At 44.2% G+C, this 25,721-nt stretch overlaps 1 protein-coding gene across 1 annotated transcript in view; it reads left to right on the top strand.

The window, feature by feature from the left end:
• LOC143282275 (ubiquitin conjugation factor E4 A-like) overlaps positions 1–25,721 on the top strand; it is a 149,292-nt gene that overhangs the window by 67,629 nt on the left and 55,942 nt on the right. The window contains exons 11-12 of the mRNA XM_076587878.1: positions 6,301–6,558; positions 12,129–12,373. Of these exons, the coding sequence (XP_076443993.1) occupies positions 6,301–6,558; positions 12,129–12,373 (503 nt within the window). The remainder of the gene's footprint in view (positions 1–6,300; positions 6,559–12,128; positions 12,374–25,721) is intronic.

A 25,721-nucleotide genomic window follows, 5' to 3' on the forward strand; every position in this document is an offset into this window, starting at 1 on the left:
AGATTCATGATCTTTTCTGACTCCTTGTCAGCCCTGGAGGCGATCGCCTGCAGGAATATCACTCATCCCAAACTGCTGGAATTTATGAAACTTTTACTCTCGCAACGAAGAAAGGATACGAGGTTGTGTTGGCCTGGGTTCCCGGACATGTTGGCATTCGTGGTAACGAAAGGGCGGACCTGCTGGCCAGGAACGCTGTAAAGAAAGAATTGTCCAGATCCTTGGTACCCTATACAGACATGAAGCGGAAGGTCAACACTTATGTTAAGGATCTTTGGCAAGAGGAATAGAACACCCAGACGGACAACAAGCTCTTCCAGATCCGTCCGGACCTAAAAGAGACCCTCCCTTCAGGGGTGAAGAACAGAAAGGAGGAGTCTGTGCTGTGCAGACTGCGTATGGGGCACACTTTTTTTACTCATTCTTACTTGTTGAAGGGGGAGGAGGCCCCTCGATGCATTCCCTGTGACAAGCCTCTCACCATGAAACACGTGCTCCTTGACTGTTGGGATCTGCATGACGTTAGACGCAGACATTACACGGCGGTTTCTTTGAAGACTTTGTTTCGTGATGTCCCTCCGTGGGCGCTGATGGACTTCTTAAAAGAAGTGAACCTTTTTAACCAGATTTGAAGGTTTTAAACTATGGAAGTTTTCTTTTAACTTTGGAGTGAAAGTTTGAAGTGGTGACTCGTTTTAATTGGTTGGTTTTTTTTTTATCCTTGTAGTAGTTATTGACGCGGCGATAGCCTTGAGATGGCCTTAGTGGTCGGCGAGGCTCTAAGCACCATAATTTCATTTCATTTCCTCCTGTTCCTGTTCTGAGGTAGGACCTTATTAAAAATCTTGTCAACCAGCTTCCACGACCTTTTTTGCTGTTGGGTGACTTAATAGCCACTTCCCACTCTGGGGTAGTGAGGTGACATCAGCCCAAGGTCTTCTCTTAGAAAACATTTTCTCGGACATGGACTTTCTCTGTCTAAACAACAAAGCACCTAGTTATCTCCTCCTTTCTTCTGGGAATCTTTTATGTCCAGATCTGTGGGTGAGCGATCCATCATTGGTCCTAGACTACGAATGGAAAGTGCATGATGATCTGCACTGGAGTGACCACTTTCCTGTCATCCTTTGTTCCACAGAAGTAGAATGTGACTCTCTGCCTGACGGCTGAACAATGACAAAGCCAACTGGGGAATTTTTAGTTCCAAAATCACAGTGGAGATAGAGGAAAATAGAATAATGTGAAGTGGGGATCCTGCAGACACTCTGACTCAGATAATTTTAAAATGTGCCAAAGCAGCAATACTGTCATCTGCCTCCAAGCCTCATATGCCAAGAACACCCTGGTTCAACACTGAATGCAGGGAGGTCTGAAAATCTAAAAAAAAACTGTAGTTTCGGAGACTGGAGGCAGACAGTGTGCGAATCCATCAGCAGCTGAGGGCAAAATTGAGATTTGTTTTTAAAAAATAGCAAGTGTCAATCCTGGAGGGATTTTTGCTCATCATGAACCTCCAACACACCCAAGAAAAAAAATGTGGAAAATTTTTAAGAAAGTTAAAGGGAAAAACGCCTGTCCATCCTTACACCATCTAAAGCTGTCAGACACTTTCATTACAGAGAACAAGGCAGTTGCCAGTTTGCTTGCCTCCACAGTTGAATCAAACTCTTCATTTGCCTATAAATCAGCCCTTTTCCTCGAAACTGAAAGCCTGAAAGAAAAATGACTCTGCAACTTTTCATCTGACAACACTGAAACTTATAACCATCCCTTTACATCAAACCTGTACTGATTCCTCTCCACGATTGGACAAGATACATTACAAATTTTGAAACATCTTCCTGAAACCTGTTTGGAAACTCTACTTAAAGTCAGTAATCATATCTGGACCACAGGCTTTTTCCCACCCTCATCATCCCAAAACCAAAACCAGGAAAAAACCTCTCTAATCCTTTAAACTACCACCCAATTGCACTGACCAGCTGCATTTGTAAAAAAAAAAAATGGAGAAGATGGTCAACAGTAGACTGATGCCTATGATACCACCTGGAAATTTGGCATTCTCTCACATCTTTATAGCCTCGGCTTCCGAGGACACCTTCCCCACTTTGTCCACAATTTCTTACAAGACAGACAGTTCCAGGTGACATTCAGCACCACTCTTTCCGACAACACAAGCAGGAACTGGGTGTTCCACAAGGGAGCATTCTGTCACCTGCTCTCTAAAGTTTTAAGAGCAATGACATCCAGTTGGTCAAGATGGGATCAGATAGCTCGTTTTTGGATGATTTTGCCCTTTATGCAACTGGTAGCATGTACGCCAGCATCCAGCAATGGGTCCAGTTCTGCATAGATAAAATTCAGCATTGGGCAGAGGAGAACAGTGTCACCTTTTCTTCCACCAAAAACCAGTGTATCCACTTTCACAACTTTAGTCAGTTCTTTCTGGATTTCAAAATCCTTCTTGGAAAATCCACCATCCCAGAGGTTAAGGAAGCCAAATTTCTGGGGGTCATCTTTGACCAGAAGCAAAATTTCCTCAGTCACATTCAACAGTTGAAAACCTGCTAACAATCTCTGAACATTCTCAGTCGTAGCACACATGGACTCGGATGCTGATAAGAAAATACTTTTGCACTTCTACAGAGCCCTAGTCCGCTCCAAACTGGATGACAGGTGTGTAGTCTATGGCTCGGTCAGACCTAACCTGAAACTGGTAGAACCTGTACACCATCAAGGGCTCCGTCTCTGCTTAGGCGCGTTCCACACCACCCCTCTGCACAGCTTGTATGGAGAGGCGGGGGAACTGCCTCTTTCCAAATGCAGACCGAAATTGTCCCTTAACTGTTATTTAAAATTCTTCTCTGAACCAAAAAACCCTGCCTCTGTAGTGTTTTCAACAACCCTTTCTGTAAGAAATTTGATGATAACCCAAACTGTGTCCCTCCTCTGGAACTCTGTATTCAGCTACACATGGAAAATGCTGATCTAGATGTCAGAGGCATCTCAAATTTTTCAAAGTTCCCTGAGAGCCCAACATGGACATTTAAAACACCTGAGAAGCAGAAGATCAAATACACTTGTTAAAGATCCTGTAATCCCCCCCCCCCCTGCCCCTCCTGACCCCCCCATAAACACAGTATGGCTGCTTGCATGGCGGAGTAAAAACAGTCATACACATAAAAGCCCACCCATGTACATTGGGGTGAATGTGGGAGTTGCAGCCCATGAACAAAGAAGAAAAAGAAAACACCTGAGGTATGATTCGATCTGGCCTCACACTGTAAAGTCTCCACCAGTTCATTGGCCTATAAAACCTACTTTTCTGAACTCTGTCACAAATTTTCCACGTTTCAGAAAATCTTCACTGATGTTACTGATGGTTCACAGTCGGAGGTTGGTTTCGCTGCATCTGCGGTCAGTCCTGCCTTTCCTGACCAGCCCTCAACAAAACACATTCTCTGACAGCACAGTTTACACTGCGGAACTGACTGTACTGGTTCTGCCATTAAAAAAAGTTCTCCATGCAAAACACAAGAATTTTATTATTTTTTGGACTCCTTGTCAACCCTGGAGGTGATTGCCTGCAGGAATCTGACACATTCGAAACAGCTTATATTTTATGAAATTTTTACACTTGTAACAAGCAGTGGGTATGATGTTGTTTTTGGCCTGGTTTGCGGAATATGTTGACATTAGAGGTTATGAAATAGCAGACCACCTGGCCAAGAACACCATAAAAGAAAAATTATCAAGATCCTATGTACTATACACAAACATGATGCAGAAGGTGAACACTTATGTTAAAGATCTTCTTTGGCAAAAGGAGTGAAACACCCAGACGGACAACAAGCTGTCCAAATTTGTCCAGACCTGTAGAGATCCTCCCATTGGTTGTGAAGAATTGAAAGGAGGAGTCTGTGCTGTGCAGACTGCGCTCAGGGCACACTTTTCTTACTCATTTTTACTAATTAAAAGGGAGGAGGCCCCTCAATGTATTCCCTGTGATGAGCCTGTCACTGTGAAACACATGCTCATTGACTGCTGGGATCTGCTTGATGTTAGACACAGACATTACACGGCAGATTACATGAAGACTTTGTTTCGCGATGTCCCTCCATAGACGCTATTGGACGTCTTGAAAGAAGTGAACATGTTAATCAGATTTCCATGTTTTAAACTCTAGAAGGTTTTTAAACTTTTTGAGTGAAAAGCTTGAAGCAGTGATTACTTTTTATTGTACATTTTTACCCTTGACTTGAAGTAGATGCTAACATGGTGATAGCCTTGAGATGGCCTTAGTGGTCGGCAAGGCTCTAAGCACCATAATTTGATTTCACTGACCCTTCATGCTGTTCAGTGCGTCAGTCATCAATTTCTCCAGGAACATATTGTATGGGTGAGAGAGGACAGCCCTGTGTGACTCCTATGTACATCCGGAGCCACTTGCCTGTGCTGCCATTGAATAGGACTTTGCTGGTGGCTCTGTCATATAGGTGTTCAATGACTTTGATGAGGTTGGCACTGATGTTATATTTCCTCATGGTGGCCAAAAGTGCAGAGTGCCATACTCTGTCAAATGCCTTCTCAAAATCTATGAAGACCTGGTATAGATCGTGTTGATGTTGGAGATGTTTCTTGCACATAATTCTCAGATTGAAGATCTGTTCAGTGGTGGTGCTTCCTGCCCTGAAACCAGCCTGTTCTTTGAAGATGATGATCTTCGCCTGTGGTTTCAATCTGCTGAGTAGTATTTTCAACATGACTTTGCTGGGATGACTGATTGGACTGATGGTGTAATAATTCTGACACTTTCTGCAAGTTTCCTTTCTTTGGCAGTGTGAATGCCAGGGACTGTGTCCAAGGGGTCAGCCATTCTCCCGACTGCCAGGTCTTATGCTGCTGGTGCTTTTAATTGAAAGTGCACTTGTGATAAGAATCTCTAGATTTGATCAATATGAAATGTTTCACTTCAAATCAAAGTGTAATAATTGGCAAACTTCTTCTTTTGCGCTCGTGGGCTGCAACTCCCACGTTCACTCGTATATACGCGAGTGGGCTTTTACGTGTATGCCCATTTTTAACCCACCATGTAGGCAGCCATACTCCGCTTTAGGGGTGTGCGTGCTGGGTATGTTCTTGTTTCCATAACCCACCGAATGCTGACATGGATTACAGGATCTTTAACGTGCGTATTTGATCTTCTGCTTGCGTATACTCACTAAGGGGGTTCAGGCACTAGCAGGTCTGCATATATATTGACCTGGGAGATCGTAAAAATCTCCACCCTTTACCCACCAGGTGCCGTCACCGTGATTTGAACCCAGGACCCTCAGATTGAAAGTCCAACGCTTTAACCATTCGGCTATTGTGCCCGTCATAATTGGCAAACAAGTTCTTTGGATCAAAACGCAGAACAGATGATGGGACAGATGAAGTCAAGGTGTTGGTAATTTTGTTTCCCAAATTTGCAGTCAGATGCACTGGCAGTAGAGTCACAACAGCTGTGGTCGGCGACAACACATCTGAGAATGTTGCTGTCTCTCCCTCTCTCTCTCTGTGTCTCTCTCCCTCTCTGTGTACACATACATACACCTAAAATGTATATAGGTCGTTAACCTTTCATTAAAATTCTTGTGTTCTTTCTCCCTGTGTGTCTCTCTCTCCATTGCATACAGGAGACAGAAACAGTGTTGAACGGCATGCTGCTGTTTGAAAACACAATTGCTTTTCGGGTTTCACATGCATGCACACACACACACACACACACACACACACACACACACACACTTACTCACAGGCACATGCACTAATCTACTTTTACATCAGTGGTGACACATGTGTCTTTCTCTGAATTATTTTGCAGAATGAAACACTATCAATTACGATATATCATAGAAAGCCTGAACTTTCAATAGTATTATCAGTCAAGTGAACTTTTAATAGGAAATGTGGCTAAATTCAAAGAATCTGATTTGACCAGGTTAAGCAAGCAATTCATTGAGGGTAGCGAGTGAAAAGAGAGCAAAAAAACATACTACATGCATACTCCAAAATGATTGGAAGTTTCAGGGGGAGACTACTAATGCCTGTTCACTGCTCATTTTGATATTATTACTTCGCAGGCTGGAATTTCCTGGTTGTTGTTGCTTTCAGCTTGCAACTGAAATATGGCAAAAGAGTGCAGTATTTCTTACATGGTTTTGACAGGAATTCACCTGAAAACATTAAAATTTACCACAGTTTCTGGCAGTTTTATGCTAAAATACTTGTTTGTGTGTTAATATCTTCATCTTGCAGGTTTATCCAAAGAGACACCTCTGGTCACCTCTGACACAGTTGAATCGATGCCGAGAGAGGACAGCTATGGCTTTGTGACGGAGCTGTTTTTCTTGACACAGCAGGCGGTGCGGATGGGTTTCCATGCAGTGCACGACAAACTGGTAAAGCTGAACCAGGACCTGCACCATGTGCAGCGTTTGTACAATGAAGCTCACACCATGGTCAGCTCCGACAATGAGGAGCCTGTTCGCAGCATCAAAACACAGATGGAAAAAGGTGACAGACATACCTGGCTTTGTTTGACTTTTTTGCTTGTTTTTTTTTTTCATTCCTTGGACCCCCCTCTCTGTATAAATGTAAAAAATGAATTAATAGATATGTAAATAAGTGGATATTGATATAATGAATAGAAAATCAGACAAATGAACAGGTAAAGTGGATACTGAAATAATGAGAGAACAAAATTTCAGTGTCGGGCATTATTTTGAATTGTGCTTCCTATTTGCCAAGCACCTTTTGGTTGCGAAGGGTAATAATTAACAAAAAATTCTAGCACACAAACTACTGCAAGAAAGTTTTCATAACCCAAAATTTCTGTAAGGAAAATGAACAGAACATCAGTTTCTGATAGTTTGAAGCTTACTCAACATACTTTAGCAGTGAGTGAACCATAATTGTGAGAAAAACATATTTCACATACTTCCTGAATATATGTTATAGATTGTTAGTTACAGCAGGTAAAATGAACCTGGAAAATATTTGAAACTAGTAACTAAATGTGTTGCTGTACCTTATTTATAAATACAGACATGAATTTTAATCCATATTTCTGGAAGTCTACACAATTTTCAGCCCGTTGTTCACACAGTGTCTTGGTAACTGCAGTAGAAATGTGGTAAGCAAACTGTTTTTTTTTAGATTTTTTCCAAGAGAAATAGAAATCACACACACACACACGCACACACACACACACACACACACTTCACACATGTCCTTCATGTGACATGCCTGCCAGTGCCAGGCCAACTCATCTCATGCTCACTTTCAGACAATTTCAAAGAGGTTAACAGTGACCTAGTAGGCACACAGTGCAGGAGATGGGGTGAGTACAGTTCAGATCTTTACTTGCAGGCGATAGCTGACCCCTTCTTTGATCACTGCCAATGTGATTAAAAAAAAAGCACACACTTCTGCAGTGATTTATGCAATGTAGGTCAGCCACAGAGCTGTTTTTGGCTTCTTGTCAGCTTTCCCTCTGCTTTTATTGCAACTTATAGCTCTACAACTGCCTCACCCTCCTTGGCGATAGCCTTGAGATGGCCTTAGTAGTCGGCGAGGCTCTAAGCACCATAATTTCATTTCATTTCACCTCACCCTCCACCCTCTCTGCAAATCACTTTTTGCGTCAAGCGAACCATCTGACAAGATTTTGCAACCACAAGCACTAACTGCATCATCTTCAGTGACATAAAGTCTGTGTAATATCTTGCGTGTTTGGTAAATCATGAAGGGTGTTTGCAACACGGTACTTGTTTCCAGCCACCAGAGCCAGATTGTGCTTTGTCATCCACCATCTTGAAATTTTGTGAGAGGGGCACTGTCAATAACATCCAGTAATTACCATACAGAGCATGGTTGGCTGTCACTCCACACGGATAACAAAACAAGACTTATCAAGCTTTCTGACTGGTGGCTATTGGGACACATCAACTTTTAGATGTGACTGTGAAAAATCCTGAAATGAGGCAAATACGGATACATTTTTGCTGACATTTATATACGTCATGGGGCACTGAAGAGGTTGAAAAAGTAAATGAACAAGAGACATGATGCCTTCAAGGCTCACTTGAGATATGCACTTAATCCAACAAAAGAATTATTATTTTTTAAAGAAATCTGCAAAATGGATAATCTGGCAAAAAGACACTGATGTGACCTTGACCTTTGACATCTAAATTTACGAAGCGTTAATGTTCTGGCCATAAAAAATCACAACATACTATACCCTGTGGAATGAAAATTGGATGAAAAACCAAAGTTTTATTATCTTTTACATTTTCCGAATAGGCCAAGTTGTGGCCTTGATCTTTGACCTTGTTTCTTTGCATGAGTTTAGTTTTCACCATAACCAGTCCTTGTACCAAGTTTCCTGAAAATTGTACAGAAGACCTTCTCTCTCTTCCACCCAGAAATGTTTCTTATTAATATCACATGACAGGTTGTGACCTTCACCTTTAATCTCAGATTTTGATTTTCCTTAGGGATCATAGTGTATCCATAACCATGTCACAAGACCAAGTTTGATTAAAATTGAATGCATTCTGTTCCTGTTCTGAGGCAGGACCTCATAAACCTTGTCAACCAGCTTAAACAACCTTTTTTGCTGTTGGACGACTTCAGTGGCCACTCCCCACTCTGGGATAGTGAGATGGCATCAGCCCGAGGTCTTCTCCAAGGAAACATTCTTTCAGACATGGACTTATTTTTTCTAAACGACGAATCATCTATTTATCTTCACCTTTCTTCTGGGAAGCTCTCATGTCTAGATCTGTGGGTGAGTGATCCATCGTTGGTCCTGGACTACGAATGGAAAGTGCATGATGATCTGCACCGGAGTGACCACTTTCCTGTCATCCTCCGTTCCACAGAAGTAGAAAATGACTCTCTGCCTGACCACCTGAACTAAGACAAAGCCAACTGGGGAATTTTTATTTCTAAAATCAGAGTGGGGCTAGAGGACACTAAAATCATGCAAAGTGAGGATTCTGCAGACACTTTGACCCAGATGATTTTAGAATGTACCAAAGCAGCAATTCCATCATCTACCTCCAAGCCTCATATGCCCAGAACACCCTTGTTCAACACTGAATGTAGGGATGTCCGAAAGTCTTTAAAAAAAAACCACGTAACGGTGTGTCTTTTAGAGACCGGAGGCACACAGCATGAGAACCCATCAGCATGTGACGATCCTGGAGAGATTTTTGCTCTTTGTTGACCTTCAGCACACCCAAGAAAAAAGTGTTGAAAATTTGAAAGAAAATTGAAGGGAAAAATGTTTATCCATCCTTACACCATCTAAAGCTTTCAGACACTCAGTTTACAGAGAAGGCAGTTGCCAGTTTGCTTGTCTCCACAACTAAATCAAACTGCATCTGCCTATAAATCAACCCTGTTCCTCAAAACTTAAAGCCTGAAAGAAAAACATCCTGCAACTTTTCATCTGACAATGCTGCATTTGTAAACTGATGGAGAACTGAGAAGATGGTCAGTGGCAAACTGATGAGGAAACTAGAGACTGATGGCCTTCTGGTGAAAGAGCAGTGCGAGCAGTGTAGGGGCATAATGATTTTGGACATTACACCAGTTCATCCAGGAGTTGCCTCCCATAGACTGTCACACTGAGTGAGACAGACCTAACTATGTAATTTCCATAACTATCTAATGTACATATATTGTACACTTGCCCTTAACTCTATGGAGATGCAATTAAATAGTGCATGTAGTTTTACTGTGGTGGGCAAATATGCGCATATTTGAAAAATTCAACACACTTTCACACAGAGGCGAAGACATACAAATTATATCACTAGAAAGTTTACCATCTCTTCTTTGAACATTTTAAAACAGTTTTCTCATTAAATACTGCTTTTTAAAAAAAATATATTTTTTTAATTATGTCACTAAATACTGAAAAACAAAACAAAAAATGAAAAATTGGTATACTGTACTCAACCAGGCATGTCATATCCAGCTAATCCACAAGGCAGCATAAGATGATTTTCTCACACAGTAAGGTTCCCTCATTCTCATGAATCAGTTTGAAGTCAAATGTTGCACAACAAACTGTTAAAAAAAAATAAAATAGAAGATCACAACACTGGAAAGAAAGAAAATGAAAAACCATACAAATCCATCACTTGAAAAAAAGAAGAAAAAAACTATTTACACATTTCTGCTGCAGCTAGATTATTATTTGCTGTAGTCCTTGACTGTGTGGAACACCTCAAAGCATGGAACAGCACAGAGGGGCACTTTACACTGTTTGCACATGATTGTGGTGGCTTTTTTTTGCGTTTTTCACCTCTTGACGTGACGCTGCTTGTGCTTTGTGTTTGGTGTAACACACCTTGCACCCTCTCTGTGCTCTCCTGGTCTGCTGCTCCTTGGTGGGTGGAATGGTTAGCAGGCCAGTGACTACCTGGCCTCAGTCTCCCCATGTCTGCTCCTGTGTCTGGCAGATCTCCTCCTTATGCGTGTAAAGTGTTGAATTTCTGTAACAGACAATGCTGTCATAAGAAAAAAAGAAGAAAAGCTTTTGCATGTATTGCAAAAAAAGGGCAAAAAAGAAAAGAAAAAAACAAATGCAAAATAAACATCAGTAATATTACACAGCAAATACACATGCATAATAATTCAGGAGTGACAGTATAAATAACACACACGCACAGACACGCCCATGCATAATACACTGACACACCCATTGCACAGACACACACCCACACAATTTAATAAGTGCACACTTAGAAAATGATAATTTTACATTCATATATACAAATTATTCATTAAAAATTGTAAAAATCAACATTATTTGCACAAGAAATAAATTAGCAACAATTTCAAATTGTAAACACACTCACCTCAACAGGAGTGGGTGTGTCTGGAAAGTCGGTGAGAGTCCTGGGGTCCCAGTGAAAGGTGCAGCCAGTGTGAAGTTTGTCAGGTCTTTTACCCACTCATACAAGTACTCTTGTTCCTCATCGTCAGTATCTACAGTCATCAAGTCATCTTGTCTTGCAGTATGGCCGTCACTAGTGTCACTGTCGATTTCTGTCTCAACGTCGTAGGGGTCAGTCAGCAAAGTTTCGTCGTCACTTTCAAAATCATCATCTGGTACTAACTGAATGTTATCATCATCAGAGAATTCGTTACTAGTGTCAAGGAGGTCACGTTAAGTGTCTGATCCTTCTTCTGTCACAATTTCGACATCCTCACGCAGGGAGTACATTCATCTTGGCCGCCATTTTGGTTATGAAAAGATCGAACTTTCACCCAGTCTAGAAAAGTCTAGAAAAAAAAGCCTTTCATGCGGTTAACGGTCAAGGGGAAATAACTCACTTTTTCCTAGACTGATACCTCAAGACAGCCTGATTAGTTTCCCTTTAATTGAACACTGCTGAGTGTATGAAAAAAAATTCCACGATCTGCCGAATCCTACACTACGCGCTGGCACATCTTCAATGAGTTAACTGTTCAGTCATTTTCTCATAATTGACCGGCTTTTCATTTGCTGTTGTTTATTACTCAAATTCTTCTTATTCTTCCCAGTCTCAGTTCCAAGAAGGTGTCTAAAGATTGTGGACTCATCCATATACACTACACAACATCTATATAAAAGATTTTTTTTTTTTTTTTTTTTAAAGCAAATTCTTGTCCTGCATATATACCAAACGTCCTGGTCAGGCCTTGAGAGCATGCCCCTGGTTTGCATAAAAACATTAACATAAAATGCAATCAATTGATTCAGTGAAATAAACAAAGTAAATACATTTAAATATAATACAGCTTAATGAATTTGCATTTCACCATTGAGTAAATTTTCTCACAATAATGAAACCTTTCAGAGTTTTTTTGTTTTTAATTTTTGTGTGTTTTTGTTGTTTGTTTTGTGTTCCTTAAATCCTTCTTATTCTTTATAGGCATGACGCTGTATCTCAGCCTGAAAGATAGTTATTAATGTGCATATTTTGTACACTTGCATTTCCTGTTTTAGTAATTTTCTAGCAATTGATTAATCTTTTCTTTTGTTTTGATTTGTTTGGTGTGACTCTAATCCTTATTCTTTCCAGGAATGACGTTGTTTCTCAGCCTGAAAGCGGCACTGTCGGAGACCCATTTGCTGGAGATGAGTCTCAACTTCCACCTGGCTACAGCCTCCTGGCTGTGCCAGACAGCCACCCAGCCTTATGGCATGGCCACCTTCCAGCCCATCACCTTCCCCCTCCCCGTCAACACCATGCCTGCTCTGAAGCATGTCCCGGAGTATGTGCTTGGCAACTTGACCGACTTTGTTCTGTTCTTGCACCAGTTCAAGGTCAGTTTGGGGTTGTCCTTGTGTGTGTATGTGTGTTGGGGAGAGGGTGGATGTATTTGTGTGTGAGTATGTATGTGTAGGGTGGGGCCTGGGCATATAAGCTTGTGGGTTGAGACTGCAAATTGTTGCCTGTGCATAGTGTGTGTAAATGTGTGTGTGTGAGTGTGCACATGTGTGTAGGTGCATACAGGTTTGCTGAGCATGGCCCGTTTTTGTTCTCATTTTATTTCATTCATCTTCTACGAATGTTTTACTTTATTATATTTTAATGTATTTATTTGTATTTACTTTTAATTTTGTTGTCTGGAACTAGTAACTCCATGTGTCAATAAATGAAGAAAACAAAACAGGAATACAGACATCACCTTGTTTTAGCCCAGATGTACAATTAATATAATCCTTCAGTAACCACCACATCGCACTTTTGCCTTTACACAGTCATATACTAACAACACATCTGTATAGTTTTCCACAAATATAGTTTTTAAACAAAATATGCCAAAGTCCAGCTCTGTTGACATAATCAAAAACCTTAAAAAAATCAATAAAAGCAACATACAATTTTCGATTCAAACAAAATTGTTTCTATATAAATGCCATTAACCCTTTGACTGCCAGGAAAAACCTGGTGTTTCAAATCGTAAATCAATATCCAGAACAATCAGCCAGAAAGTGAGAAAAATAGTCTGGAGATATACCACTCTAGATCAAAGGTGTGAATTTTCAGCTTTCCACAGTTATTTCCCTTCTTTTGATGTCATCAGTGATGGCACTGTGACCCTGAATTATATGGGCATATCAGTCAAGGGTTTCAGGTAAACATGTGGTCTGTAGCTGAATAAATTTGCTTGAACTCTGCTTGATACTCACCCCTGATATTATTCTCCTCCACCAACTCATGCAATGTCATGTTTATGACAGCATTGTACACCTTGCTGCATACATTACATAAAGAAATCCCTCTATGCTTATTTATATTGCTGGCATCACCCTTTTTATATAACAGGAGAACAATAGATTCTGTCCAACTTTCTGGATGTATGCCTCTGTCAAATAAAGAATTAAACAATATACAACCAAAACCTCTAATCTACATGCAGATTTGATTATTTCATCGATAATTCCATCAGGATCAGCAGCTTGAATTTTTTTAAGTTGACAATGAAGAATCTGGAAAAATTATTGTGGATGCTCTCTTGTGAAGGGAATTTAGCTTGTTAAGATGAACATCTGTAGCACAGCTCCAGACTAGGATGCGTAATTAATGTGAGAAAGACAGTGAGCATGGAAGAACATTTTGCAAACATCACTGTCTATGTAAGGCTTGAGCTGGTTAAGTAAAAAAAAAAGGACTGCAGACAGAGTTAATGTGAGATTGCCATTTCAGTTCATTGACTTGTTCAATGAAGTTGTCGTTGACATTCAAAGTGAGGACAAGTGGATTATTTTTTTATGCTTTTGTCTTGGTGCAAGAATCATACTCTTTGTTGTTGTTTTTTTTTGGATGAAGCATCCTTGAGTTGGATTTGCACAATTTAGGAATAGCATTTCACTACACATACTTTACCGTGACCCACTAGTGCAGACTCCGGCAGGGAGTCGGATTCCTGTCCTGTGCAAGCTACTATCCGCCTATGCGGAGAAAACGAAAGTAGCTACGGCCAATAACCTCCCGGAAGTAGGTTACCTCCCCTCTGTATCCCTGACTAGCTTCCTCTTTTTTCAGCAGCCATCTTGACTCCTGTTCCTGTGCTCTTCATACGGCTAATTTTTTTCATATTTTCTGTCTGTTGATTCTCTGGCGTTCTCGTTTTTTGTCAAATTATGTCTTCAACCAGGTTACATGATTATATGGCTCGATTTGGCGATCGGACTAAAATTAAGGTGCGATCACAATCGATTTGCTGACACTCTGGGCCCTCAAATTCTGGCCCTCTCAACAACGCCAACCCGCCGCCTCCTCCACTTCCTTCACTCCCTCCGGTCAACTCCAGACCTGCACCACCTCCTACACCTCCTCCGGTGACTTCTAGGGATTTGTTGCCCCACACTCAGGTCAGTGGTGCCATTGATGCAATTTTATCGATCCGCGAACGGACTCGACGCGATCTGTGTTTTCTTGGCCCTGCCAGTCGACAGTGCACGAGCCGACCTCATCTATCTCTTTACCCATACCCACAGTTTCACCAGGAATGTGCCACAGTCCCTTTGGGGAAACAACACCATACGCCTGCTTTGGATCCGCAAACTAGACCAGGCCCTATGTGTGATGCATCCGTGGCGGCAGCCGTGACATCGGATCACGTGCCCCCCACACGGCATGCCTTGACCGTCTCGGATCCAATGACGTCCGAGATGAGTAGGGATGCTGTCCCCATACGTAGGGAGGAAGGTGGACCACTAGGGGACACCCTTGTCCCGAGCGTCCAATCCAAGGGAGGCAACTCCTGCTCCAGCACCCTTGCCGGTGAACGCCTCAGTTACTTCCCTTGCACCGGCACTGCCCCTCGCCTACAGTGCAGGTGTGTGCACAGTCCCTCCAAGCTATCTGCCACACCACCAGTTGCTGCTGTTTCCCATCAACTAATGGTGTCTCAGCGAACTGCTCAACCAAACAACCAGCAACTCATTAACTTGCTGCAGCAATTATGCACCACTCTGCTTCCTGGTGCCACACCTTGCGCCTGCACCACCCCTTGCCCACAGAGCAGGTACTTGCACGGCCCATTGAACTTCAGCAGTGTTGGTTTTGTCTGCCCCACCGCCTAACTCTGCTGTTACCCAGACTAACATCAACACTTCCACATCGGAGTGCCTCTTGATAACTTGATCCTGCTACTTGGCAGTGCTTGGGCCGATCTTGTCTACCCCTTTATCCGTCAACACACAACAGCTAAACGTCGGTCCTCTCACAGGAGCTATTCACAAAGTTGGACCGCCGTTCAGCTACAGGGGAATGCACATCCCTCGGCAAGCCGACGGACTTGCCACCCTCTCGTCCACGACGCCCATAACACTGGATTACGGCGCTGTCATGCCACATGCCCCGACCATTCACGTCCGATGGCGACCGATTCGGGTAGGGATGCCCACGGCACTAAGGGACATTATAATTATTCCCTTTGTGGCAGTATTTACCTGTGTTGGTTACGGTGGCATCGAACCATGGACTCCCACATGCAGCATGACACTCCTCCCTCTACAGCGAGGAAACATCACACCAGGGGATATGCGCTCTAAAGATACCATCCTTTTCACCGATTATTGGTGTCAAGGGAGACAACTCCGCATTAGTAACCTAGGCGGTTGACGATGTAGTTACTTCCCTTTTGCCTGCACAGCACGTCACTCCTGCTCCCAGTGCTGTTCACCAGCGATTTTTTTTAAAATTCTCATTGGGTCCTGATGCCCATTCCTGGGCTTTACACAACTTTGCACAGCAACTGCACCTTTCTTGCTGTTTCTCAGGCTATGTGCCACTGAACTTTGGGTTCTTCATCCCCCCACACTTGCACGCAGTCCTTTGCAGGCAACCAATCCTATTACCATTCTTTTCTTGTTATACACAATAACATGAAATAAATGACAATATTTTCCTTTCTATTCTTGTTGATTTATTATCAAAATCAACGACCAAAAAACAACGACAACAACAAAATATATATATATATGTGTGTGTGTGTGTATAATCTTGCTATATTAATACACATTTCTATTTACATATATAGATGTATACTTATCCCTCGGTATACACGTGTGTGCGCTTATGGGATATGTTTATATGATTTTCATATTATCATGTACAAACACCTTGCAACTTCTCTTCCGACAACACAGAGAGCTACAACCTTCCTTTAACTATGAATGAACTAAAATCTGCCGTTCAGACCTGCATGGATTCCTCTCCAGGAATGGACGAGGTCCATTATAAACTCTTAAATCATCTTCCCGAAACCTGTCTGGACACCCTGCTCAAAGTTTACAACCACATCTGGATCACAGGCTTTTTTCCACCCTCCTGGCGGAAAGCCCTCATAATCCCAGTGTCAAAACCTGGAAAAGACCCCTTGAACCCCTCCAACTACCGCCCAATAGCACTGACCAGCTGCATCTGCAAACTGATGGAGAAGATGGTCAATGGTAGACTGATGTGGAAACTAGAGACCGACGACCTTCTGGCGAAAGAACAGTGCGGTTTCCGCAAGCATTGCTCTACCGTTGACCATCTGGTTCGTCTGGAAACCACTGTAAGAAATGCCTTTGTAAACAAACAGCATGTGGTGGCCATATTTTTTGACTTGGAGAAAGCTTACGATACCACCTGGAAATTTGGAATCCTCTCGGACCTGCACAAGCTCAGCTTCTGAGGACACATGCCGCAGTTCATCCACAACTTTTTGCAAGACAGACAATTCCAGGTGAGGGTTGGCACCACCCTGTCCGACATTCACGAGCAGGAGCTGGGTGTCCCACAAGGGAGCATTCTGTTGCCAGCTCTCTTCAGCATCAAAATTGATGACATCGTTCAATCCGTTCAGAATGGATCGGACAGCTTGCTGTTCGTGGACGATTTCACCTTGTATGCAACTGGCAGCACATATGCCAGCATCCAGCGACGGCTTCAGCTCTGCGTCGACAAAATCCAGCATTGGGCAGAGGAGAATGGCTTCACCTTTTCGTCCTCCAAAACTGAATGTATTCATTTTCATAACTTCCGCCAGTTCTATCCTGACCCTGAAATCTGTCTGGGAAAATCCACCATCCCGGCGGTCAAGGAAGCCAAATTTTTAGGGGTCGTTTTTGATCAGAAGCTGAACTTCCTCAGCCGTATCAAACAGATGAAAATATTTTGCCAAAAAGCCCTGAACATCATCCGAGTTGTAGCACCTCTACAGAGCCCTGGTCCGGTCCAAACTGGATTACGGAAGTGTAGTATACGGCTCGGCCAGACCGTCCTACCTGAAACTGTTAGACCCTATACACCACCAAGGGCTCCATCTCAGCTTAGGTGCTTTCCGCACCACCCCTGTGCACAGCCTGTATGCAGAGGCGGGAGAACCGCCTCTCTCCAACCGCAGATTGAAGCTGACCCTAAATTATTATTTGAAATTGTTTTCTGAACCTACAAACCCTGCTTACGATGCTGTATTCAACAACCCTTTTGACAAGAAATTTAAAGACAACCCAAACTGCATCCCTCCTCTTGGACTCCGCATTCAGCCGCACTTAGAAAATGCCGATCTGGATGTCGGTGGCATCTCAGATTTCTCCAAGTTCCCCGACAGCCCTTTGTGGACCTTTAGAACACCTGAGGTCCGATTCGATCTGGCCTCGTACCGTAAAGACTCCACCAGTTCTCTGGCCTACTTTTCAGAACTTACTTTTCAGAACTCTGCCACAAATTTCCCACTTTTCAAAAAATCTTCACTGATGGTTCCAAGTCAGAGGACGGAGTCTGCATTCTGTCCCGCCTTTCCTGACCGGCCCTCAACGGAACACATCCTGTCTGACAGCTCGGTGTACACTGCGGAACTGACCGCACTGGTTCTGGCGGTAAAAATGGTTCTCTCTTCGAAACAAAAGAGATTCATGATCTTTTCCGACTCCTTGTCAGCCCTGGAGGCGATCGCCTGCAGGAATATCACTCATCCCAAACTGCTGGAATTTTATGAAGCTTTTACTCTCGCAACGAAGAAAGGATATGAGGTTGTGTTGGCCTGGGTTCCTGGACATGTTGGCATTCGTGGTAACGAAAGGGCAGACCTGCTGACCAGGAACGCTGTAAAGAAAGAATTATCCAGATCCTTTGTACCATACACAGACATGAAGCGGAAGGTGAACACTTATGTTAAGGATCTTTGGCAAGAGGAGTGGAACACCCAGACGGACAACAAGCTCTTCCAGATCCGTCCAGACCTAAAAGAGTCCCTCCCTTCGGGGGTGAAGAACAGAAAGGAGGAGTCTGTGCTGTGCAGACTACGTGCGGGGCACACTTTTTTTTTTTTTACTCATTCTTGTTGAAGGGGGAAGAGGCCCCTCGATGTATTCCCTGTGATGACCCTCTCACCGTGAAACACGTGCTCCTTGACTGTTGGGATCTGCATGACATTAGACACAGACATTACACGGCGGTTTCTTTGAAGACCTTGCTTCGTGATGTCCCTCCGTGGGCGCTGATGGACTTCTTAAAAGAAGTGAACCTTTTTAACCAGATTTGAAGGTTTTAAACAAATGGAAGTTTTTTTTTAAACTTTGGAGTGGAAAGTTTGAAGTGGTGACTCGTTTTAATTGGTTGGTTTTTTTTTTATCCTTGTTGTAGTTATTAACGCGGCGATAGCCTTGAGATGGCCTTAGTGGTCGGCAAGGCTCTAAGCACCATAATTTCATAATTTCAACATGTACAATTATATTTCTGTCTCTATTCATTGAGATTCCCTACATAGCAATATGTGCACATTTGCATTTGCGTCATTCTGTACACAATGCCCAGAACTCTCTGCGTCTATATACTGGCACAGTATTCATATGTGTATGTGCTTCTCTTATATATGTGTATACACAGATTCCTTTCCATTACTGATTATGCACACTTACCCATTTACTTGGCTATATCTGTGCATGCTACACGTATGCTTGTACAGCCACTTATTTCTTGTGCCTCGATCTCTTGTCATTGGCATATTTCTGACATCATCAATCGAGTTGATGGAAGTTTATATATATCTCTTTGCCCATATATGTATTCCTTTTTATAAATACATCCCTACCTTGCTTTTGGAGGACGACTGCACTCACAGACAAAACTGCCTCATTCAAGCCTGAATGTTTGCTCCTTTACATATCAGCAGTGGCTGGTCCTTAGGGACCCACACACACTCCCTTCCCACCCACAGGGCTAAGGATGCCCTCTCTTGGTGCAAGGAGGGACAAGGCAACCCAACTCATTTGCCTACAACAACCATAGGTTTGCACCACTTTGGTTGTGTCAACAGATTTACTTGCCTGACCCTTTTCAATTTTGACACAACCACTGCAGTGGTTACAGAAAGGCAATCTCCGCATACACTTCTCCAATGGATCTTGCTGCAACAAAGGCCATTAGCCAGGTGGCAGCACGCAATACCGGCCTACTCTGTTCTTTAAGCCGGCATCGTCCCTATTGCGATGCTTGCTCCCACTCGCCAGAGTTTTCACTCTCCGCACTACAGGTGGCCCTTCATTAACTCCTCATGCGGGCCTCTCATTCACAGGGTCACCTCCGGTTTCCCCTATCACCCAACACAGTGACCACCACCACAGGGGCTTCTCACAGAAAGGTGGATACTCTGGCATGTCTCCTGCCTACAAGCACTGTCTTGCCAGTGGGACACCCCCTGCGGTCTTTACGGAGCCTCATTCTTCAGCCAAGGGCCTGTCTGAGGATGACTTTGTTGTCACTTTGGCAGCAAGCATCATGTCTTTCAGGCACACGGTTGCCCCACAAGACTATGTCACATCCGTCTGGCTTCCTTACATTTTAGCAGAACCTCCTTGGTGGCCACCTTCATACTTCAAGCACACAACAGCTGTTTCCTGTTTTACTCATGCTGTCTCATGCCCTCCAGTGACTAGTACAGCAGATCAACAGCCATTCTGTCCCAACTTCCCCTCACGGCTCCACCCCATACTTCAAACATACCACACAGGCCCAGACCCAGTCATGGATCTCGTCCCATTTCTCAGCTAGTGACTTCAGTACAAACTTTCTTCATGGAGACCACCCCTTCCATTAGGAACCCCACCACAGAAAGAGACTCCATGGCCTAGAGGCACCTGAAGCACACTCCCACAGCCTGATCCAACCCACCTGTTGACTGCCTACAACATTCTGTATGTTGATCCAACATGCCACACCTGCACACAGAAGCCATCAAGTATCACGTCTCTTGTAGCCTAATGCCTGCCATTCCATGCTCAGGCAACAGGCCAGTGTCACCTTTTGTAGCTACAAAAAATGGAGGTTGGGGGGGGGGGGGGCACGCCCATCACATGGAGGAGATCTACAGATAGGATGGTCACGCCTAAGGCAAGCCCAATAACCTGGTGGGCTGCCTCTGTCTGGGGCCACAGATCCCTTCAAACACAATTATTTCTTTCCCAATTGGCCCACAGCCGATGTTGACTCTATCGGATCAGGCCACATGCACCTTGCATTGAGGTTCAGCCTCCGCCTGCCCTCCTACATTTCTCAAGGCCTTCATGATAAACTATCCGCCCTCTAACTCAATTCTGAAAACCCCACAGGGTACACATTCCCACCTGTCACTTTGATTGGAAAAGTTCGACACTAGTTCATCAATTGACTCCTTGACCTCTCTCGCAAGATTAGCAAGACATCTCTGTGTCGAAGGACAATCAATGTGATTAAAGGCATGTATACAGACGTAGGGTTGGGACTTAATGCCTCCTCAGCCAGAGTTCATGAAGTCAGGGCTTGGTCCTCATCTTTCGCCTTGCCCACTCAAGAAAAACCCTGCTACTTTATTGATTTCTGCTTGAGAGACCTCTCACACTTCATCAAAGATGGCTCAAGAGGCATCGCCTCTGCAGTGGTCGCACAACAAGCCATCACCATGCACAGACAGAACAGGTGAGCGTGACCCACATTTAAGACCTCCCGTTCTACCCCGCTTCATGTTCTCTCTGCACACTGCACTGGTTACGGTTAGGTGCCATCAAAAGAGGAAGCTAGTCAGGGATACAGAGGAGAGGTAACCTACTTTCAGGAGGTTATCGGCCATAGCTACTTTCGTTTTCTCTGCATAGGCGGATAGTAGTTTGCACTGGACAGCAATCGGACTCCCTGCCGGAGTCTGCACTACATGGGTTCATGATAAGTATTTAGATAAACATAATTTTAGGAAAAAAAATTTCCTTTTATGCCCGTCTTATGAGAATATTGAACTGCAGCAACGCTGACAGCATTGGAATGAAGGGAAGTGTCTTCTGCGAAAAGATCACACGAGACTCTTGGGTCTGATAGTCAAAGAAAGATCATTGGTAGATATGCAGAATGGAAGTGGTCCAAGAACGGATCCTTGAGGAACTTCACTTTGAATTGCTTCAGTGGAAGTGTTCTGTCAGTAAGGAATGATTCAGAAAAGGACAGCGTGTTGGGGTCCCTGAGATACAATGACAATGTTTGAAGTAATATTTTGCGGTCAACAAGATAGAAGCTTTCTTTAAGTCAAGAAAAACAGCACCTAGGATTTCACTGCGGCTGATGCCAGACAACCATGAATCACACAAACAGACTGATGCTGTTTGATATGAATGGCAGTTTCGGAAGCCGGACTGCAAAGGATGGAAGAGTTTTTGATTTTCAAGATATTGCATGAGATGTTTGTGAACATGTCTTTTGAGTAGTTTTGATAATAAAACTGACAGAATTGGAATGGGTCTAGAGTTGTTCAAATCTGACATGTCTTTTGACTTCAGTGATGAGATCACTTTTACAGTCTTAAGAGCATGGGGAATGACACCCTGTTTGATACTCATGTTGTATATGAATGTAAGGGGAACAACATTGAAAGGAAATGCGAGTCTCAATAGAGAAGCTTCGTCAGGTCCAATTGATTTTTTGTTTCTCAGAGTAGAAATGAGAGCACCAACTTTGTGGACTGTAAGAATCCTCATGCTGAAGTCTGCTGTTTCAGAATGTTGAAAGAGAGGAAGGCAGATTATAATTTTCTGCGGATAGTGTTTTATTAGATTTTGTTGACTCAGCTATGTTTAAGAAATGTATTACCAGGAGACTTGTTAGTAATTTCATTAATAATTTAATTGCTTGCCATAATGAGGAAGTATCTTCATTGGAATTTAACAGTTTGTTGAAGATTGCTTGTTTGGAAGCGCAAATGAGATCTTTTACTTTATTTCTTTTTTCTTTTTTTTTTCTTTTTTTTTTGTTGGCTGCTTTCTGTTTTTTCTCTTAAAATTGTTTTTGTGTTTTAACAGACTCTTTCTCTTGTTGTTTAGTTTGATGTTCAACGGCCGCAATGTGTGGTTCGTCCGTCGGGATCAACGAGGACCATCTAGTCATCCTGGGGGTGGGTGGGTTGGGATCTGTGGGTGCGCAGATGACTGGTCAGGCCAATCCGCGCCCGGAAGGTTCTGACGCAGTGTGGACAGGGGATGGTGGCGGCTGTCGGGGACTTGCTGGCACTGCTTTTCCTGGCCTGTCTGCGTTGCTCTGCTGCAGCGATTCTGTTGGCCTCACAGGATTTGGCACTTTTGTAGACAGCTGAATGCCACTTTGGTCTGTCCATTGCATTCAGCTCCCATGTGTCATGGCTGATGTTGAAGGCCTTCAGAGAAGCTTTCAGAGTGTCTTTGAAACGCTTCTTTTGGCCTCCATGGGAGCGCTTGCCATGTTGGAGTTTAGCTGGGCCTGCATCAAGATGGTGTAGATGCTGGGCAAGTTTGCACGAGTGAGCACCTCTGTGTCAGGGATCTTCTCTTGCCACTTTATGCCGAGAAGTTTTCTGAGGCTGGTGGTGTGGAAGTGGTTCAGATTTTTGGCGTGGCGTTTGTAGACCGTCCATGATTCACATCCATAGAGCAGTGTGGTGAGAACTATGGCCCTGTATACTTTGAGCTTCGTCTCCAGGGTGATGCCTCTCCTGTTCCAAACGTTCTTATGGAGTCTGCCGAAGGCAGCGCTGGCTTTGGCGAGTCTGGCATTCACCTCGTCGTCGATGACAACTGTGCAAGAGAGTGTACTGCCCAGGTATGTGAACTTGTCCACCGCATTCAGTCGTTGCCCGTTGATGAAGATGTTTGGTTCAATGTAAGGCTTTCCTGGAGCTGGCTGGTGCATCACCTCAGTCTTCTTTGTGCTGATTGTGAGGCCAAAGTTGTCACAGGCAACAGAGTACTTGTCGATGCTGTGTTGCATGTCAGCTTCGGAGGCAGCATTGAGAGCGCAGTCATCAGCAAACAGGAAGTCGTTGACGGTGTCTGTCCTCACCTTGGTTTTTGCTTGAAGCCTCCTGAGGTTGAAGAGTGAGCCATCTGTGTGGTACCTGATGCCAATGCCTACGTCAGCGTCTCTGAAGGCATCTGTCACCATGGCTGAAAACATGAGACTGAACAGGGTGGGGGCAAGAACACACCCTTGCTTGACTCAGTTGGAGACAGGGAATGGTTCTGAAGTCTCTCCATTGTCTTGGACTCGGGCCAGCATCCCATCGTGTAGTTGCCATATGATGGTGATGAACTTTCTGGGACATCCGTACTTCGCCATGATTCTCCAAAGGCCATCTCTGCTAACAGTATCCAAGGCCTTGGTCAGATCGACATAGGTGGAGTAAAGGTCGGCGTTCTGTTCCTGACACTTCTCCTGGAGCTGCCTGGCAGCAAACACCATGTCGATAGTCCCGCGTTCTTTCCGGAAGCCACACTGGCTCTCTGGTAGGAGACCTTGCTCAAGGTGCGCTATGAGACGGTTGAGTAGCACTCTGGCCAGTCTTGCCTGCGACAGACAGCAGGGATATTCCACGATGGTTGTCACAGGCCTGACAATTTCCTTTGCGCTTGTACAGGTGTATGATGGAAGCGTCTTTGAAGTCCTGTGGAACTGCCTCATGCTGCCAGATGAGCTGGAATAGCTGATGAAGCTTCTCAGTCAGCGCCATACCACCTTCTTTGTAGACCTCAGCTGGAATGGAGTCTGAACCAGGGGCTTTGCCATTGGATAGCAGACGGATAGCTTTCTAGGTCTCCTCCAAAGTTGGAATGGCATCCAACGACTCTCTGACTGGCACCTGGGGGATTCGGTTGATGGCTTCATCGTTGATGGTGGAAGGGCGGTTCAGTATGCTGTCAGAGTGTTCAGCCCATCTCTCAAGGATCCCGTCCTTGTCAGTGATTAGGGTAGAACCATCAGCACTGATGAGTGGAGCAGATCTGGAGGTGGTGGGACCGCAGACTTCTTTCAGGCCATTATAGAAGTTCATGTCGTTCCTGTCTGCAAAGCCCTGGATCTCATCAGCTTTGTTGCTCAACCAGGAATCCTGCATCTGCCGCAGCTTCAGCTGGATGGTGCTGCGTGCACTCTTCAGTATGTCTTTCTTTGACTGTGACTTGGGATCTTCAATGTGGGCTCTGTAGGCTTGGCGTTTGTCTTCCAGCAGCTGCTTGATCTCAGTGCAGTTCTCATCTTCTTCTTCTGCGTTCACTCGTATACACACGAGTGGGCTTTTACGTGTATGACTGTTTTTACCCCGCCATGTAGGCAGCCATACTCCGTTTTCAGGGGTGTGCATGCTGGGTATGTTCTTGTTTCCATAACCCACCGAACGCTGACATGGATTACAGGATCTTTAACGTGCGTATTTGATCTTCTGCTTGCATATACACACGAAGGGGGTTCAGGCACTAGCAGGTCTGCACATATTTTGACCTGGGAGATCGTAAAAATCTCCACCCTTTACCCACCAGGCACCGTCACCGTGATTCGAGCCCGGGACCCTCAGATTGACAGTCCAACGCTTTAACCACTCGGCGATTGCGCCCGTCAGCAGTTCTCATCAAACCAGTCTTTGTGCTTCCTGGCAGAAGGCCCCAGGCACTCCATGGCAGTGTTGTACACCATCTCATGCAGTGCGCCCTATGCTGTCTCAACATTCTGGTTGTCCAGCACGGTGGATTCAAGGCGTTCCTCCAGGGTGTCAGCAAAGCTCTGTTTGATGTTGTCTAGCTCCAGCGTGTTGACATTCAGGCATTTGGGTGCTTTCATGCCCTGAGGCCGTCTCTTGGGCTGGATGCAGAGGTTGAGTTTGGAGACGATAAGGCGGTGGTCTGTCCAGCACTCGGTGCCGCACATGGCCCTCTTGACTCGTACGTCCGCAATAGCTGAGTGGTCAAAGCGTTGGAATTTCAATCGGAGGTTCCGGGTTTGAATCTTGGTAACAGCGCCTGGTGGGTAAAGGGTGGAGATTTTTCCGATATCCCTGGTCAATATATGTGCAGACCGGCTGGTGCCTGAACCCCCTTCATGTGTATATGCAAGCAGAAGATCAAATATGCATGTTTAAGATCTTGTAATCCATGTCAGCGTTCAGTGGGTTGTGGAAACAAGAACATACCAAGCATGTACACCCCCCAAAATGGAGTATGGCTGCCTACATGGCGGGGTAAAAATGGTCATGTATGTAAAAGCCTTGCCCTGTGGGTTGGGCACTGATAGAATAGACCCACTGCCCTGCCATGCATGTCGTAAGAGGCGACTAAGGCAGGATCACCTCACCCAGAGGATAAAGGGGTTTGCGTAGGGTTAACTACCCTACCTGTAAAAAAGACCAGTTAC

The sequence above is a fragment of the Babylonia areolata genome, chromosome 1 (assembly GCF_041734735.1).
Source record: "Babylonia areolata isolate BAREFJ2019XMU chromosome 1, ASM4173473v1, whole genome shotgun sequence".
Classification (NCBI taxonomy): Eukaryota; Metazoa; Mollusca; class Gastropoda; order Neogastropoda; family Buccinidae; genus Babylonia; species Babylonia areolata.